At 47.4% G+C, this 16,174-nt stretch overlaps 1 protein-coding gene across 1 annotated transcript in view; it reads right to left on the bottom strand.

The window, feature by feature from the left end:
• Positions 1 to 2,407: 2,407 nt before the first annotated feature.
• Positions 2,408 to 16,174, bottom strand: part of LOC144590973 (histone-lysine N-methyltransferase PRDM9-like) — a 32,956-nt gene continuing 19,189 nt past the window's right edge. The window contains exons 6-8 of the mRNA XM_078395335.1: positions 15,825 to 15,892; positions 6,318 to 6,508; positions 2,408 to 3,234 (exon numbers count right to left, since the gene is read on the bottom strand). Of these exons, the coding sequence (XP_078251461.1) occupies positions 2,408 to 3,234; positions 6,318 to 6,508; positions 15,825 to 15,892 (1,086 nt within the window). The remainder of the gene's footprint in view (positions 3,235 to 6,317; positions 6,509 to 15,824; positions 15,893 to 16,174) is intronic.

Here is a 16,174-nt window from a genome sequence, read left to right as displayed (position 1 = left end):
TCCCCGTCTTCCCCCTCTCCCCCGTGTACTGTCACTCCCACTCCCCCTCTCTCTGTGCACTGTTACCCCCACTCGCCCTGTTCTGTTACTCTCACTCCCCCTCTCCCCCTGTACTGTTATTGTGGGAAGAACTGACCTGTTGTGTCTTGTGATGAACATGGGCAGCACGGTACTGTGGGAATAGAGCGGCACGGTGGCTCGGCGGTAGAGTTGCTGCCTCACAGCTTACTTCTGCGGTGAGGAAGAGACCGTGTACCATTTGTACTTACGGTGTGAGAGGTTGCAGCCCGTGTTCGAGTGTCTAAAGGGGCTGCTCCCCAAGTTTTGGCTCCATTTTAGTCCTGTGCTCCTGATTTTTGGGCACCCGGTACAGAGGGGGGGAGGGTCGGGAGGGACGGTAGGGTCTCCCTGTCGGTCTGCACCTGGGCCTGGCCAAGATGGCCATTTGCGGGTCCAGGCAGCGGGTAGTCGACGGCCGCACCGGGGTCGACTGCCTGCCCCTCTTCCGCGCCATCGTCCGTGCCCGCGTGTCCATGGAGAGGGAACACCTGGTGTCCATGGGGCCACTGGAGGCTTTCCGTGAACGCTGGTCGCCAAGGGACGTCGAGTGTATTATTGATAAAGTTGGCGATGTATTAGTTTGATGTTTGTTTGTTTGTAAACTGCCAATATCGGCAGCCTTTGATCGTGTTACCCTTTTGTATGTTTGTTTTGTTTTCTGAATAAAAGCTTTCGTATATATTTTTAAAAAGAGACCCGGGTTTGATCCTGACTACGGGTGCTGTCTGTGCGGGGTTTATACGCTAACTCCGTGACCGCGTGGGTTTTCTCCGGGTGCTCCGGTTTCCTCCCACACTCCAAAAACGTGCAGGTTTGTAGGTTAATTGGCTGCAGTAAATTGTCCCTCATGGTGTAGGATAGTGCTTGTGTGTGGGGTGATACATGGTGATCCCTGGTCCCTGCCTCAACTACCTCCTCTGGCAGCTTGTTCCATCCGTGGGCTGAATGGCCTAATTCTGCTCCTATCACTTATGACCTTTGTCAGCTTGACGGCAGCTGAATCCAATCCCCTCCATTAGAGTCGGAAGACAGGTCCCGACCCCAACCGTCGTCTATCCATGTCCCCCACAGATGCTGCCTGACCCGCTGAGTTACTCCAACGCTGTGTATTTTATTTGTAATCCAGCATCTGCAGTTCCTTGTGTCTCCGCTCCATTTCCTGACGCTGCCCTCGCCCTTCCTCCCGCCCGCACTCACCGGGGTCCCACACACACACACACACGCACTCGTCGCCTAAAGCGGGAACCTCACGGCGGCCGGAGGAGCAGGGACCATGTCACAAGAGCATCGGACACAGACTGGGGAAACAGCTTGTATGAGCCGCGTGTGTATTGATGCAGCGCTGCAGAGGGTGAAGCCGGCCGGCTGAACAAAGAGCATAAATACTGGACGGTGCATGTGTGCAGGCGCTGCAGCGGCAGGGGTGGAGCGCCGAGCGCTGGGAAGCTTTGGTGATGAGGCAGGAGGGGATTACACAGTGACCAGCGCCGTGCGTCCACTGAGCTGCTGCACTTCCCATCAGCAACAACAGGGAACGTGATGCACGGAGCTCCCAGGAGTTGATGCAACCGCCATTAAAAATACTCCAATCACATTGATTCACAACACAATTACTTTAATAACATTAGAATAACATGAACAGATTTAGCTGGGACAACGCGGGTGCTGGTCAATCGCCTCACACAGAAATATTTTAAATACAACGCCGAATAATACAAATTAAAACACATTTCGGGTCTCAAACCTCCGTTAAATAAATTACATCAACCAACACAACCAACGATTCAATTTACAAACTCACCTTCTGTTTATACTTCGAACAACACTTCAAACGTTCAAACTCCAGTGTCAGCATTTTAGGAATCATAGGAATAAAGTGAAACCTGCAGGGACCAGCAGTTTGATCAAAGTAACCGGAGCAATGAGCCCACGGCACAGAACGGTTCTCCTGACTTGCGGCAACAATAAAAGTGGCTGGTTTATCAATCGCAGTGTTGATGAACTCAGTGCGAGAACCAGACTGCATCACAACAGCACAGTCAGAATATCCCAGTGGGGGCAGTCTATCCCAGTCAGAAGATGCAGTCTGGAGGGGGTCGGACATGCGGCAATGATACCTGTCCCTGGTCCCCAATTCACACAGGGAGTGGGAACCACGGACCCATCCCTGACACCCCAGACTTCTCCACACAAAGTATCACCATAAAGAGGGAAATACAGCAAGTGCCAATATTGATACTGACTGGAAACATAAATAATTACTCAACGTAATTCAAAAGGAAATAATTGAAATAATATAAAATAAAATAATATAAAGGAAATGATAACACTGACAATTGGTGAACTTTTACTGTTCTACACAGGCTCTCAGGTGAACAGTGAAAGCTGCTGTGTCCTTAAAAACATTCCCACACACGGGGCACGTTTCACGGCAGGTGTGAGCTTTCTGCTGAGAGAGATTAAAAAAGCTCTTCCCACAGACAGAAGAACATGTGTATGGCCTCTCTCCGGTGTGGGTCCGCTGGTGTCGGTGGAGAGTCCCTGCCCGTGCAAAGCCCTTCCCACAGACAGAACATGTGTATGGCCTCTCTCCGGTGTGGGTCCGCTGGTGTAGGTGGAGAGTCCCTGCCCGTGCAAAGCCCTTCCCACAGACAGAACATGTGTATGGCCTCTCTCCGGTGTGGGTCCGCTGGTGTAGATGGAGAGTCCCTGCCTGTGCAAAGCCCTTCCCACAGACAGAACATGTGTATGGCCTCTCTCCGGTGTGGGTCCGTTGGTGCAGGTGGAGGTTCCCTGAGTATGCAAAGCCCTTCCCACAGACAGAACATGTGAACGGCCTCTCTCCGGTGTGGGTCCGCTGGTGTTGGTGGAGGTTCCCTGCCCACGTGAAACACTTCCCACATTCAGCACATTCATGCCGTCTCTCCGTTATTCGTCCTGGAATATCACCTGACTTCCCTATTGCCCTCCTTCCGTCAGATGGTGTCAACGGACTCTGCTCACGTTTACTTTGTGGATCTGCGTCCACTCTGGGAGTAGAAGGTTGACCAGCTGGCGTTGGTATGGAGGCTTCAGGATGCCTTTTTAAGTGCCTTGTAAGGTACTCCGCCGTGGTGAATGCTATAGTGCAGTGAGGGCAGGGATGACAGTCTCCTTGGGTCACGCCGTCTACCGCTGGAGAAGGAAACAGAAATGATCACATTCAGCAAAAAATCCACGCTCTGATTTGGAAGACAGATTAGTAAATGCTTCAGTGTTAATGGAGCTGCTCGGAGATGTTAATTGAAATAATTTACAGGCGTGACTAGTGAAAGATTGTGGGGAGGAGGGATTTATCAATCACCAGATGATTCTGATAAAGACTCGAGGGGGATGGATTCTGTCTTTGATATCCCCCAAGGAACAAGGTACACGTCAGTAAGTTTTTAAGAATTCTTCTAACCCAGTGTGATAACTGGTTTGTTAAAATGGGCAAGTGAAAAGCAAAGTGCAGATGTCAAATAACATCATGAGCTGGGAGTTGCGGAGGACGACAGCAGGGCAAAGGGGCTGACTGCATCTTTGTAAATGCTCAGTGATTCAGCGTGAGTTGCTCCAAGGATGTTTTGAATAAAATCAGTGCATCCACAAAGTTTTTGTGCTTCTGACACCTGCGACATCATTCAGCACAATTCTCTGCACTTCACTATTCTGCAAATTTCTCATCCTTACTACGACTGCTGCTTTGTTTTTGATCATAGTTTCTGACGTGCCACTTTAAACATCCGTAATTATTTTACAGTAAATTAGTTAAAGTTTGATTGTGTTGAACAATCCCTGTTCCAGGCGTACACTGGCCCTATCCCTGACCTCTATCTCCGTCACATTGACAAGTGCATCGGTACTACCTCCTGCACCCATCCAGAACTCATGGACTTCATTAACTTCACCACCAATTTCCATCCTGCACTCAAATTCACTTGGACCATCTTTGACACCACCCTCGCCTTTCTTGATCTCAGTCTCCATCACAGGCTGACATCTATTACAAACCCACTGACAGTCCACAACTACCTTGTCTACACTTCTTCCCACCCTGCTTACTGCAAAGACTCCATCCCCTATTCCTAATTCCTCCGTCTACGCCACATCAAGATGAGGGGTTCCCTACCAGGACATCTGACATGTCCTCATTCTTTAGGGAATGGAGGTTCCCCTCTCCCATCAGAGATGAGGCCTCACTCCTGTTTCCTCGGTACCCCACAGCTCTGCCTTCCTCCCCCTCTCCCTATTCGTAACAGAGACAGAGTCCGCTAGTCCTTACCTTTCACCCCATCAGCCCTCACATACAACACATAATCCTCCGACATTTTCGCCACCTCCAACGGTATCCCACCACTAGTCACGTCTTCCCATCTCCACCCCTTTCCGCCTTCCACAGAAACCGTTCCCTCCGCAACTCCCTGGTTAATTGGGCCCTTCCCACCCAAACCACCCCCTCCCCAGGTACCTTCCCTTGCAGGAGATGCAACATCTGCCCCAATACCTCCTCCTTCAAATCTGTCCAGGCACCCCAACAGTCCTTTCAGGTTGGGCAGAGGTTCACTTGCACCTCCTCCAACCTCATCTACTGTGTTCAAGATGTGGACTCTTACACATTGGCAAGACCAAACATCGTTTTGCTGAACACCTTCACGCAGTCCGCCTGAACCTACCTGATCTCCTGGTTGCTAAACACTTTAATTCTCCTACCCATTCCCACACTGACCTTTCTGTCCTAAGTCGCCACCATTGCCAGAGTGAGGTTAAACGCAAATTGGAGGAACAGCATCTCATATTTTGCTTGGGCAGCTTGCAGCCCAGTGGTATGAATATTGATTTCTCTAACTTCAAGTAACCTCGGTATTCCCTTTCTCTCTCTCCCTCCCCCACCCAAGTCACACCAGCTTCTTATTTTCACATAAACAAACAGATAACAAAGACCTGTTTCCCTTATTCACAAAATTCTGAAGTAACTCAACAGGTCAGGCAGCATCTCAGGAGAGAAGGAATGGGTGACGTTTCGGGTCGAGACCCTTCTTCAGACTGATGTCAGGGGGGCTGGACAGAGGAAGGATATAAGTGGAGACAGGAAGATAGAGGAAGAACTGGGAAGGGGAAGGGGAAGAGAGGGACAGAGGAATTATCTAAAGTTGAGGTCAATGTTCATTCCGCTGGGCTGCAAGCTGCCCAAGCCAAATATGAGGTCCTGTTCCTCCAATTTCCGGTGGGCCTCACTATGGCATTGGAGGAGGCCCATGACAGAAAGGTCATACTGGAAGTGGAAGGGGAAGTTGAAGTGCTCAGCCACCGGGAGATCAGGTTGGTTAAGGCGGACTGAGTGAAGGTGTTGAACGAAACGATCGCCGAGCCTGCGTTCGGTTTCGCCAATGTAAAGAAATTGACATTTAGAGCAGCGGATGCAATGGATGAGGTTGGAGGAAGTGCAGGTGAACCTCTGTCTCACCTGGAAAGACTGTTTCGGTCCTTGGATGGAGTTGAGGGGGGAGGTAAAGGGATAGGTGTTGCATCTCCTGCGGTTGCAGGGGACAATGCGTGGGGATGGGGTGGTTTGGGTAGGAAGGGACGAGTGGACCAGGGAGTTACGGAGGGAACGGTCTCTGTGGAACGCAGAAAGGGGAGGGGATGGGAAGATGTGGCCAGTAGTGGGGTCCCGTTGGAGGTGACGGAAATGTTGGAGGATGATTTGTTGGATACTCTGGCTGATGGGGTGGGACATCTCTGATGTCCTAGTGTGAAACACCTCATCCCGGGCGCAGATGCAGCGAAGACGGAAGAATTGGGAGTAGGGGATAGACTTTTTGCAGGAGACAGGGTGGGATGAAGTGTAGTCCAGATAGCTGTGCGAGTCAGTGGGTTTATAGTAGATGTCAGTCACTAGTCTGTCTCCTGTGATGGAGATGGTGAGGTCCAGAAACGGTAGGGAGATGTCGGAGATAGTCCAGAAATGGTAGGTTTCCTTTATTATTTTTACTTTTTTGCATATCTTTCATTCATTGTTCTTTATCTCTCCACATTGTTGTTTAATATCTCTCGTTTCCCTCTTCCCTAACTAGTCGGAAGTGTCTCGACCCAAAACATCACCCATCCCTTCTCTCACGAGATGCTGCCTGTCCCCCTGAGTAAATCCAGCATTTTGTGTCTATCTGCAGCATCTGCAGTTCCTTCCCACACAATTAAAGTTGCCTGCAGTTCCCCGATTTGTGCAGAATCCTCACGTTTTGGGTCTTGGTTTGACATCCACATTGTGGTCCATGTGATTCCCAGCTCCTTGGCATAGTCATCACCGTACCAGACCAGCAACTCGCAGTGAGGACGAACCGGCTTGCAGGTCCTGTAGTAAATGTTGCCCCGGTGCTGGAAGGCAACAAGGTTCTGTTCCTCCTCCTTTCTGGCACAGTTCACAAATCTGCAACACAACAAGCACAGATAGAAGGTACAACAGTCACTTAAAATTATAAGTGAACACAGAACGTAAAGTGTATCAGCAAAGTCTGTTGAATGGGAGATGTCCCCAGCCATGGTCCAAATTCAACCTGAAATATTGTACACCCTTTGTCAGCACACTGCTGAAGGAAACTTGAACTTTGTTTCCCTTCCCACAGATGCGGCCTGACCTACGCAGTATTTCCAGTCTTTTCTGTTTTTATGTCTACCTGGTATTACTGTTGTTGGTATTGTATTGATTACTTTCTATTTATCTGCATGTTATTGCGTTAACAGACTTGTTAAGCTGCAGGAAGTTAGAATTTCATTGTGGAACAATTAAACACTGTTGACCCTGGCTGTGTTATTTACAGGGAGGCAAAGACAGAGCAGCTGTGATGCAGCGTGGCGTGAATTGAGTTATTCTTCTCTTGGAATATTGGCTTCACGGAGATACCCCAGATTTTAACATCAAGACCTGATTTTAAACTGTGGCATCAGTCTCCCAGTCACAGATCAAGACATGACAGGCTGAATATTTGATGCAAAGTTTTGCAGCATCAGGTGACATTCCAAGAGCACGAGGCTTGAGATAGGAGTTGTGGGTCATGGAGTGATTCAAGGAGAAAGGCTGGTTTAGGCAAGGAAAGCATCGCCCAGACAGAATGCTGATTCTTTCTGGATTGATGAGTAAAATGGACCATTTCCCTTCCCCGAGTCATGTATTTCCCATTCATCCCCTCTTTTAAACTAAATAGTGGGGGGAGGGGGGATGTCAAATGGGATAAACAAAGATGGAGTTGAAGGGAAAGAGAGTATAGGAAAAGTTAAGACCCCAGAATTAACGGGACAGAAAGCTCACGAAAGGATAGGAGAGAATGGCCAAGTGTAATAGGAATCGATGTGAAAGGTGAGATGAGTAATGGATTAAAAGTGTTATATATGAATGTGCAAAGTATAAGAAGTAAAGAGGATGAGCTTGAGGCTCAGTTAGAGATTGGTAGATATGACATTGTGGGGATTACAGAGACATGGCTGCAGTAGGATCGCGACTGGGAACTGAATATTCAGGGTTATACGTCCTATAGAAAGGACAGGCAGGTGGGCAGAGGAGGTGGGGTAGCTCTGTTGGGAAGGGATGAAATTGAGTCCTTTGTGAGAGATGACATAGGGTCTGACGATATAGAGTCACTGTGGATAGAGTTGAGGAATTGTAAAGGTAAGAAGACACTAATGGGAGTTATCTACAGACCCCCAAACAATAGCGTATAGGGTTTAAGTTGCAGCAGGTGTTAAAACTGGCATGTAACAAAGGTTTGTGGTTATGGGAGATTTCAATATGCAGGCAGACAATAGACAATAGGTGCAGGATGAGGCCATTCGGCCCTTCGAGCCAGCACCGCCATTCAATGTGATCATGGTTGATTATTCTCAATCAGTACCCCATTCTGATTATTCTCAATCAGTACCCCGTTCCTGCCCGTTCCTGCCTTCTCCCCATACCCCCTGACTCTGCTATCCTTAAGAGCTCTATCTAGCTCTCTCTTGAATGCATTCAGAGCATTGGCGTCCACTGCCTTCTGAGGCAGAGAATTCCACAGATTTACAACTCTGACTGATTTTTTTTTTTCCTCATCTCAGTTCTAAATGGCCTACCCCTTATTCTTAAACTGTGGCCCCTTGTTCTGGACTCCCCCAACATTGGGAACATGTTTCCTGCCTCTAACGTGTCCAACCCCTTAATAATCTTATACGTTTCGATAAGACCTCCTCTCATCCTTCTAAATTCCAGTGTATACAAGCCTAGTCGATCCAGTCTTTCAACATACGACAGTCCCGCCATTCCGGGAATTAACCTAGCAATTAAATACCAATAATATCCTTCCTCAAATTTGGAGACCAAAACTGCACACAGTACTCCAGGTGCGGTCTCACTAGGGCTCTGTACAACTGCAGAAGGACCTCTTTGCTCCTATACTCAACTCCTCTTGTTATGAAGGCCAACATTCCATTGGCTTTCTTCACTGCCTGCTGTACCTGCATGCTTCCTTTCAGTGACTGATGCACTAGGACACCCAGATCTCGTAGTACGTCCCCTTTTCCTAACTTGACACCATTCAGATAATACTCTGCCTTCCTATTCTTACCACCAACGTGGATAACCTCACACTTATCCACATTAAACTACATCTGCCATGCATCCACCCACTCACACAACCTGTCCAAGTCACCCTGCAACCTCATTGCACCTTCCTCACAGTTCACAGGGAGACAGGGAAAATCAGGTTGGTTCTGGACCCCAAGAAAAGGAGTTTGCAGTGTGCCTTCGAGATGGATTCTTAGAGCAGTTTGTACTCCAGCCTACCAGAGAGATGGCAATTCTGGATTCAGTGTTGTCCAACAAACCAGATTTAATAAGGGAACTCGAGGAAAAGGAACCGCTTGGAGGTAGTGACCATAATATGAATAGTTTTAATCTGCAATTTGAGAGGGAGAAGGTTAAATCAGAAATGTCAGTGTTGCAGTTGAACAAAGGGGACTATGAAGGCATGATAGAGGAGCTGGCCAAGGTCGAATGGAAAAGGATCCTAGCAGGAATGTCGGTGGAACAGCAATGGCAGGAATTTCTGGGCATAATCCGGGAGCAGAGCAAGGACGCCCGTTGGCTGAGCAGTAAAGTAAGTGCTAATCACAGTTGAACAGGCAGTTTAAAAAGAGCGCCAAAAGGAAGCTAGTAGTCAATTTGAAAAGTCCGGGAGCAGAGCAAGGACGCCCGTTGGCTGAGCAGTAAAGTAAGTGCTAATCACAGTTGAACAGGCAGTTTAAAAAGAGCGCCAAAAGGAAGCTAGTAGTCAATTTGAAAAGTCCGGGAGCAGAGCAAGGACGCCCGTTGGCTGAGCAGTAAAGTAAGTGCTAGAGCAAGGACGCCCGTTGGCTGAGCAGTAAAGTAAGTGCTAGTTTAAGTGAGAAGTCAGGTAAATTGGACAATCAGGCAATTTAATTGGTGATATAAGCAATACTTGCAAAAGGGTGCAGCCCTGTTCAGGTGCAGCCCAGTGAGAAAAGTGCGAGTCTTTGGCTGCGAGTCTTCGGCGAGGAGGCTGAGGTGAGGAGGATACGATTGTTTTAAGCCAGAGCTGGTTATAGGCACAAGGTGATGGCGGAAAAGTTGGTGCGGTGTGTTTCCTGCAGGATGTGGGAAGACAGGGACGTCGCTGGAGCTTCTGGGAGCTACACCTGCAAGAACTGTGTCCAGGTGCAGCTCCTGAAGGGACGTGTGGTGGAGTTGGAGAGGCAGTTGGATGACCTCAGGGCCATCCGAGAATGCGAGAGTTTCCTCGACAGGACCTATTGTGAGGCTGTCACGCCAAGGGTCCAGGTCGAGCGAAGGTGGGAGACTGTTTCAGGGGGGAGTGGACGTGGACTACGGGAGACCCCAGTGGCTGTGCCTATTGCAAATAGGTATACCCTCTTGGGAACTGTCGGGGCAGAAGACGTTTCCAGTCCGAGTGGCGGACCTGTTGGCAAGGATACTCGACAGGGGAGACCGAAGTCTGGAAGAGCCGTAGTGGTCGGTGACTCCATAGTCCGAGGGACGGACAGAAGATTCTGTGGCAGCAGGAGGGACTTGAGGATGGTCTGTTGCCTCCCTGGTGCCAGGGTTCAACACATCACAGACCGGCTTCAGAAAATCCTAGTGAGGGAAGGCGATCAACCTGAAGTCGTTGTGCACGTGGGCACGAATGACGTCGGGCGGAAGAGGAAGGAGGTGCTACAGCGGGAGTTTAGAGAGTTGGGAAAAGCACTGAGAAGTAGGACGTCGAAGGTAGTTATCTCTGGACTGCTACCGGTACCTCGTGCTGGTGAGGCCAGGAACAGAGAGATAGAGGGTATGAATTTATGGCTGAGGGGCTGGTGCAGAGAGCAGGGATTTAGATTTCTGGACCACTGGGATCTCTTCTGGGCTAGGGGTGACTTGTACAAAAGGGACGGGTTGCATCTTAACAGCAGGGGGACAAACATTCTGGCAGGCAGGTTTGCTAGTGTGACACCTGTGGCTTTAAACTAAGTAGTGGGGGGGAGGGGTTAACAAATTGTGAATATGAAGATGAGGTAAAAGGGAATACAGGAGATATTGCAAAAGACTCTCGGAAGAATGGGAACAGAAGTTCTAGAGCGGAAAAGAAATTAAGGGCAGGGCCAATTGTGAACGATGTGAGAGGGGAGGTAAATACAGAAGTTAAAGTGTTGTACTTAAATGCGCGTAGTATAAAAAATAAAGTGGATGAGCTTGAGGCTCAGTTAGTCATGGGCAAGTATGATGTTGTAGGGATCACTGAGACATGGCTACAAGAGGACCAGGGCTGGGAACTGAATATTCAGGGGTACACAACGTATAGAAAAGACAGACAGGTGGGCAGAGGGGGTGGGGTTGCTCTGATGGTAAGGAATGATATTCATTCCCTTGCAAGGGGTGACATAGAATCAGGAGATGTTGAATCAGTATGGATAGAAATGAGAAATTGTAAGGGTAAAAAGACCCTAATGGGAGTTATCTATAGGCCCCCAAACAGTAGCCTCGACATAGGGTGCAAGTTGAATCAGGAGATAAAATTGGCGTGTCAAAAATGTAATGCTACGGTGGTTATGGGAGATTTCAACATGCAGGTAGACTGGGAAAATCAGGTTGGAAATGGACCCCAGGAAAGAGAGTTTGTAGAGTGCCTTCGAGATGGATTCTTAGAACAGCTTGTACTGGAGCCTACCAGGGAGAAGGCAATTCTGGATTTAGTGTTGTGTAATGATCCTGATCTGATAAGGGGACTAGAGGTAAAAGAGCCATTAGGAGGCAGTGATTACAACATGATAAGTTTTACTCTGCAAATGGAAAGGCAGAAGGGAAAATCGGAAGTGTCGGTATTACAGTATAGCAAAGGGGATTACAGAGGCATGAGGCAGGAGCTGGCCAAAATTGATTGGAAGGAGGCCCTAGCAGGGAAGACGGTAGAACAGCAATGGCAGGTATTCCTGGGAATAATGCAGAGGTTGCAGGATCGATTTATTCCAAAGAGGTGGAAAGACTCTAAGGGGAGTAAGAGACACCTGTGGCTGACGAGGGAAGTCAGGGACAGCATAAAAATTAAGGAGAGGAAGTATAACATAGCAAAGAAGAGTGGGAAGACAGAGGATTGGGACTCTTTTAAAGAGCAACAAAAGTTAACTAAAAAGGCAATACGGGGAGAAAAGATGAGGTACGAGGGTAAACTAGCCAATAATATAAAGGAGGATAGCAAAAGTTTTTTTAGGTACGTGAAGAGGAAAAAAATAGTCAAGGCAAATGTGGGTCCCTTGAAGACAGAAGCAGGGGAATTTATTATGGGGAACAAAGAAATGGCAGACGAGTTAAACCGTTACTTTGGATCTGTCTTCACTGAGGAAGATACACACAATCTCCCAAATGTTCTAGGGGCCGGAGAACCTAGGGTGATGGAGGAACTGAAGGAAATCCACATTAGGCAGGAAATGGTTTTGGGTAGACTGATGGGACTGAAGGCTGATAAATCCCCAGGGCCTGATGGTCTGCATCCCAGAGTACTTAAGGAGGTGGCTCTAGAAATAGTGGAAGCATTGGAGATCATTTTTCAATGTTCTATAGATTCAGGATCAGTTCCTGTGGATTGGAGGATAGCAAATGTTATCCCACTTTTTAAGAAAGGAGGGAGAGAGAAAACGGGTAATTATAGACCAGTTAGTCTGACATCAGTGGTGGGGAAGATGCTGGAGTCAATTATAAAAGACGAAATTGCTGAGCATTTGGATAGCAGTAACGGGATCATTCCGAGTCAGCATGGATTTACGAAGGGGAAATCATGCTTGACAAATCTACTGGAATTTTTTGAGGATGTAACTAGGAAAATTGACAAGGGAGAGTCAGTGGATGTGGTGTACCTCGACTTTCAGAAAGCCTTCGACAAGGTCCCACATAGGAGATTAGTGGGCAAAATTAGGGCACATGGTATTGGGGGTAGGGTACTGACATGGATAGAAAATTGGTTGACAGACAGAAGGCAAAGAGTGGGGATAAATGGGTCCCTTTCGGAATGGCAGGCAGTGACCAGTGGGGTACCGCAAGGTTCGGTGCTGGGACCCCAGCTATTTACGATATACATTAATGACTTAGACGAAGGGATTAAAAGTACCATTAGCAAATTTGCAGATGATACTAAGTTGGGGGGTAGTGTGAATTGTGAGGAAGATGCAATAAGGCTGCAGGGTGACTTGGACAGGTTGTGTGAGTGGGCGGATACATGGCAGATGCAGTTTAATGTAGATAAGTGTGAGGTTATTCACTTTGGAAGTAAGAATAGAAAGGCAGATTATTATCTGAATGGTGTCAAGTTAGGAGGAGGGGGAGTTCAACGAGATCTGGGTGTCCTAGTGCATCAGTCAATGAAAGGAAGCATGCAGGTTCAGCAGGCAGTGAAGAAAGCCAATGGAATGTTGGCCTTCGTAACAAGAGGAGTTGAGTATAGGAGCAAAGAGGTCCTTCTACAGTTGTACCGGGCCCTGGTGAGACCGCACCTGGAGTACTGTGTGCAGTTTTGGTCTCCAAATTTGAGGAAGGATATTCTTGCTATGGAGGGCGTGCAGCGTAGGTTCACTAGGTTAATTCCCGGAATGGCGGGACTGTCGTATGTTGAAAGGCTGGAGCGATTGGGCTTGTATACACTGGAATTTAGAAGGATGAGGGGGGATCTTATTGAAACATATAAGATAATTAGGGGATTGGACACATTAGAGGCAGATAACACGTTCCCAATGTTGGGGGAGTCCAGAACAAGGGGCCACAGTTTGAGAATAAGGGGTAGGCCATTTAGAACGGAGATGAGGAAGAACTTTTTCAGTCAGAGGGTGGTGAAGGTGTGGAATTCTCTGCCTCAGAAGGCAGTGGAGGCCAGTTCGTTGGATGCTTTCAAGAGAGAGCTGGATAGAGCTCTTAAGGATAGCGGAGTGAGGGGGTATGGGGAGAAGGCAGGAACGGGGTACTGATTGAGAGTGATCAGCCATGATCGCATTGAATGGCGGTGCTGGCTCGAAGGGCTGAATGGCCTACTCCTGCACCTATTGTCTATTGTCTATTGTCTAAGATGCAGGATCATTTCTTTCCAAAGAAGAAGAAAGATTCTAAGGGGAGTAAGCCAAAGGTTTGGGGAACTTTCAAAGGATAACAGAAGGTAACAAAAAGGGCAATACGGGCTGAAAAGATGAAGTACGAGGGGAAGCTGGCCAGGAATATAAAGAAGGCCAGTAAAAGCTTCTTTCAGTATGTTAAGAGAAAGAGATTAGTTGGGACAAATGTGGGTCCGTTGAAGGCAGAAACGGGTGAAATTATTGTGGGTAACAAGGAAATGGTGGAAGAGTTGAACAGGTACTTCGGATCTGTCTTCACTAAGGAAGACGTAAACAATCTCCCACGTGTACTAGAGGACAGAGGATCTAGGGAGACAGAGGAATTGAAAGAAATTTGCATTAGGCGAGAAATAGTATTGCGTAGACTGATGGGACTGAAGGTTGATAAATCCCCAGGGCATGATGGTCTGCAACCCAGGGTATTCAAGGAGGCGGCTCGAGAAATCGTGGACGTATTGGTGATCATTTTCCAATGTTCAATAGATTCACGATCAGTTCCTGTGGATTGGAGGGTCGCTAATGTTATCCCACTTTTCAAGAAAGGAGCGGGAGAGAAAACGGGGAATTGTAGACCAGTTAGCCTGAGTCAATTATTAAAATGCTTGAGTCAATTATTAAAGAGGCAATAACGGCACATTTGACAATAATGGCAGTAAAAGGATAAGTCCAAGTCAGCATGGATTTATGAAGGGGAAATCTTGCTTGACTAATCTTCTGGAATTCTTTGATGTGACAAGTAAAATGGATGAAGGAGAGCCAGTGGATGTAGTGTATGTAGACTTTCAGAAAGCTTTTGATAAGGTCCCACACGGGAGGTTGGTGAGCAAAATTAGAGCACACAGTATTGGGGGTAGGGTACTGACATGGATAGAGAATTGGAAGGCAGACAGGAAGCAAAGAGTAGGAATAAACGGGTCCTTTTCGGAATGGCAGGCAGTTGCGAGTGGAGTGCCGCAAGGCTCAGTGTTGGGGCCGCAACTATTCACCATATAAATTAATGGTTTGGATGATGGAATTACAAGTAACACTAGCAAGTTTACAGATGACACAAAGCATGAGGTTATCCACTTTGGTGGCAAAAACAAGGCGGCAGATTATTATCTCAATGGTGTCAGATTAGGTAAAGGGGAAGTGCAGCGAGACCTGGGTGTCTTTGTACACCAGGCACTGAAAGTAAGTGTGCAGGTACAGCAAGCAGTGAAGAAACCCAATGGCATGTTGGTCTTCATAACGAGAAGATTTAAGTATAGGAGCAAAGAGGTCCTTTTGCAGTTGTATAGGGCCCTGGTAAAACCACACTGGAGTGTTATGTGCAGTTTTGGTCTCCTAATTTGAGGAAGGACGTCCTTGCTATTGAGGCAGCGCAGCGTAGATTCACCAGGTTAATCCCTGGGATGGCGGGACTGTCATATGAGGAAAGATTGGAAAGATTGGACCTGTATTCACTGGAGTTTAGAAAGATGAGAGGGGATCTTATAGAGACGTATAAAATTATAAAAGGACTGTACAAGTTAGATACAGGAAAAATGTTCCCAATGTTGGGGATGTCCAGAACCAGGGACTACAATCTAAGAATAAAGGAGAGGCCATTTAAAACTGAGGTGAGAAGAAGCATTTTCACCCTGAGAGTTGTGAATTTGTGGAATTCTCCGACACAGAAGGCAGTGGAGGCCAATTCACTGGATGGATTTAAAAGAGTCAGATAGAGCTCTTGGGGCTAGTGGAATCAAGGGATATGGGGAGAAGGCAGGCACAGGTTACTGATTGTGGATGATCAGCCATGATCACAGTGCATGGCGGTGCCGGCTCAAAGGGCCAAATGGCCTCCTCCTGCACCTATTTTCTATGTTTCTTTCCCCTCACTTGCCCACCTTTGTCCCACCCCACCTCTCGTTTCCAGCTTTATTCCCTTGTACTCCATCAGTCTGAAAAAAGTCCCACCCGAAACGTTGTCTGTCGATTCCCTGCACAGATGCTGCCTGACCCACTGAATTCCTCTCACACTTTGCTTTTACTCCAAGAATCCAGCATCTGCAGTCTCTTGTGTCTCCTTTCTTAAATAACCCAGTTATTGCTTATTATTATGATAAGCATTAGTCTTTCCTTACCTCATCCAGTTCGATTTAGATTCATCCTGTGCATCAATGTATTCAGTGTCATTGTTTGCCTTACAGATCTATAAAAGAGATATTTGGTTAAAAAAAACCACATTGATAAAGAAAACAAACGTGAAGCTTACAGTTCCCAGTTCCCTTCAACTAACTACCACTTCACCTATTTTACTTGATTACACTTTTATATCAGAGCACTCGAAAATCCCTGCGAATTAAATCACATGGCAAAGAAACCCCAAGAATATAATAAACATTTTGCACAATTTTAAGGAGCTTTGTCGGGTTGTAATAGTTTCTTTAATTTTGGTAATGTCACTGTGCTAATGATTTCTGATTAGTCAGAA

This window comes from Rhinoraja longicauda, unplaced genomic scaffold (assembly GCF_053455715.1).
Source record: "Rhinoraja longicauda isolate Sanriku21f unplaced genomic scaffold, sRhiLon1.1 Scf000439, whole genome shotgun sequence".
Taxonomy (NCBI): Eukaryota; Metazoa; Chordata; class Chondrichthyes; order Rajiformes; family Arhynchobatidae; genus Rhinoraja; species Rhinoraja longicauda.
This window is presented reverse-complemented; position numbering and strand designations above follow the sequence as displayed.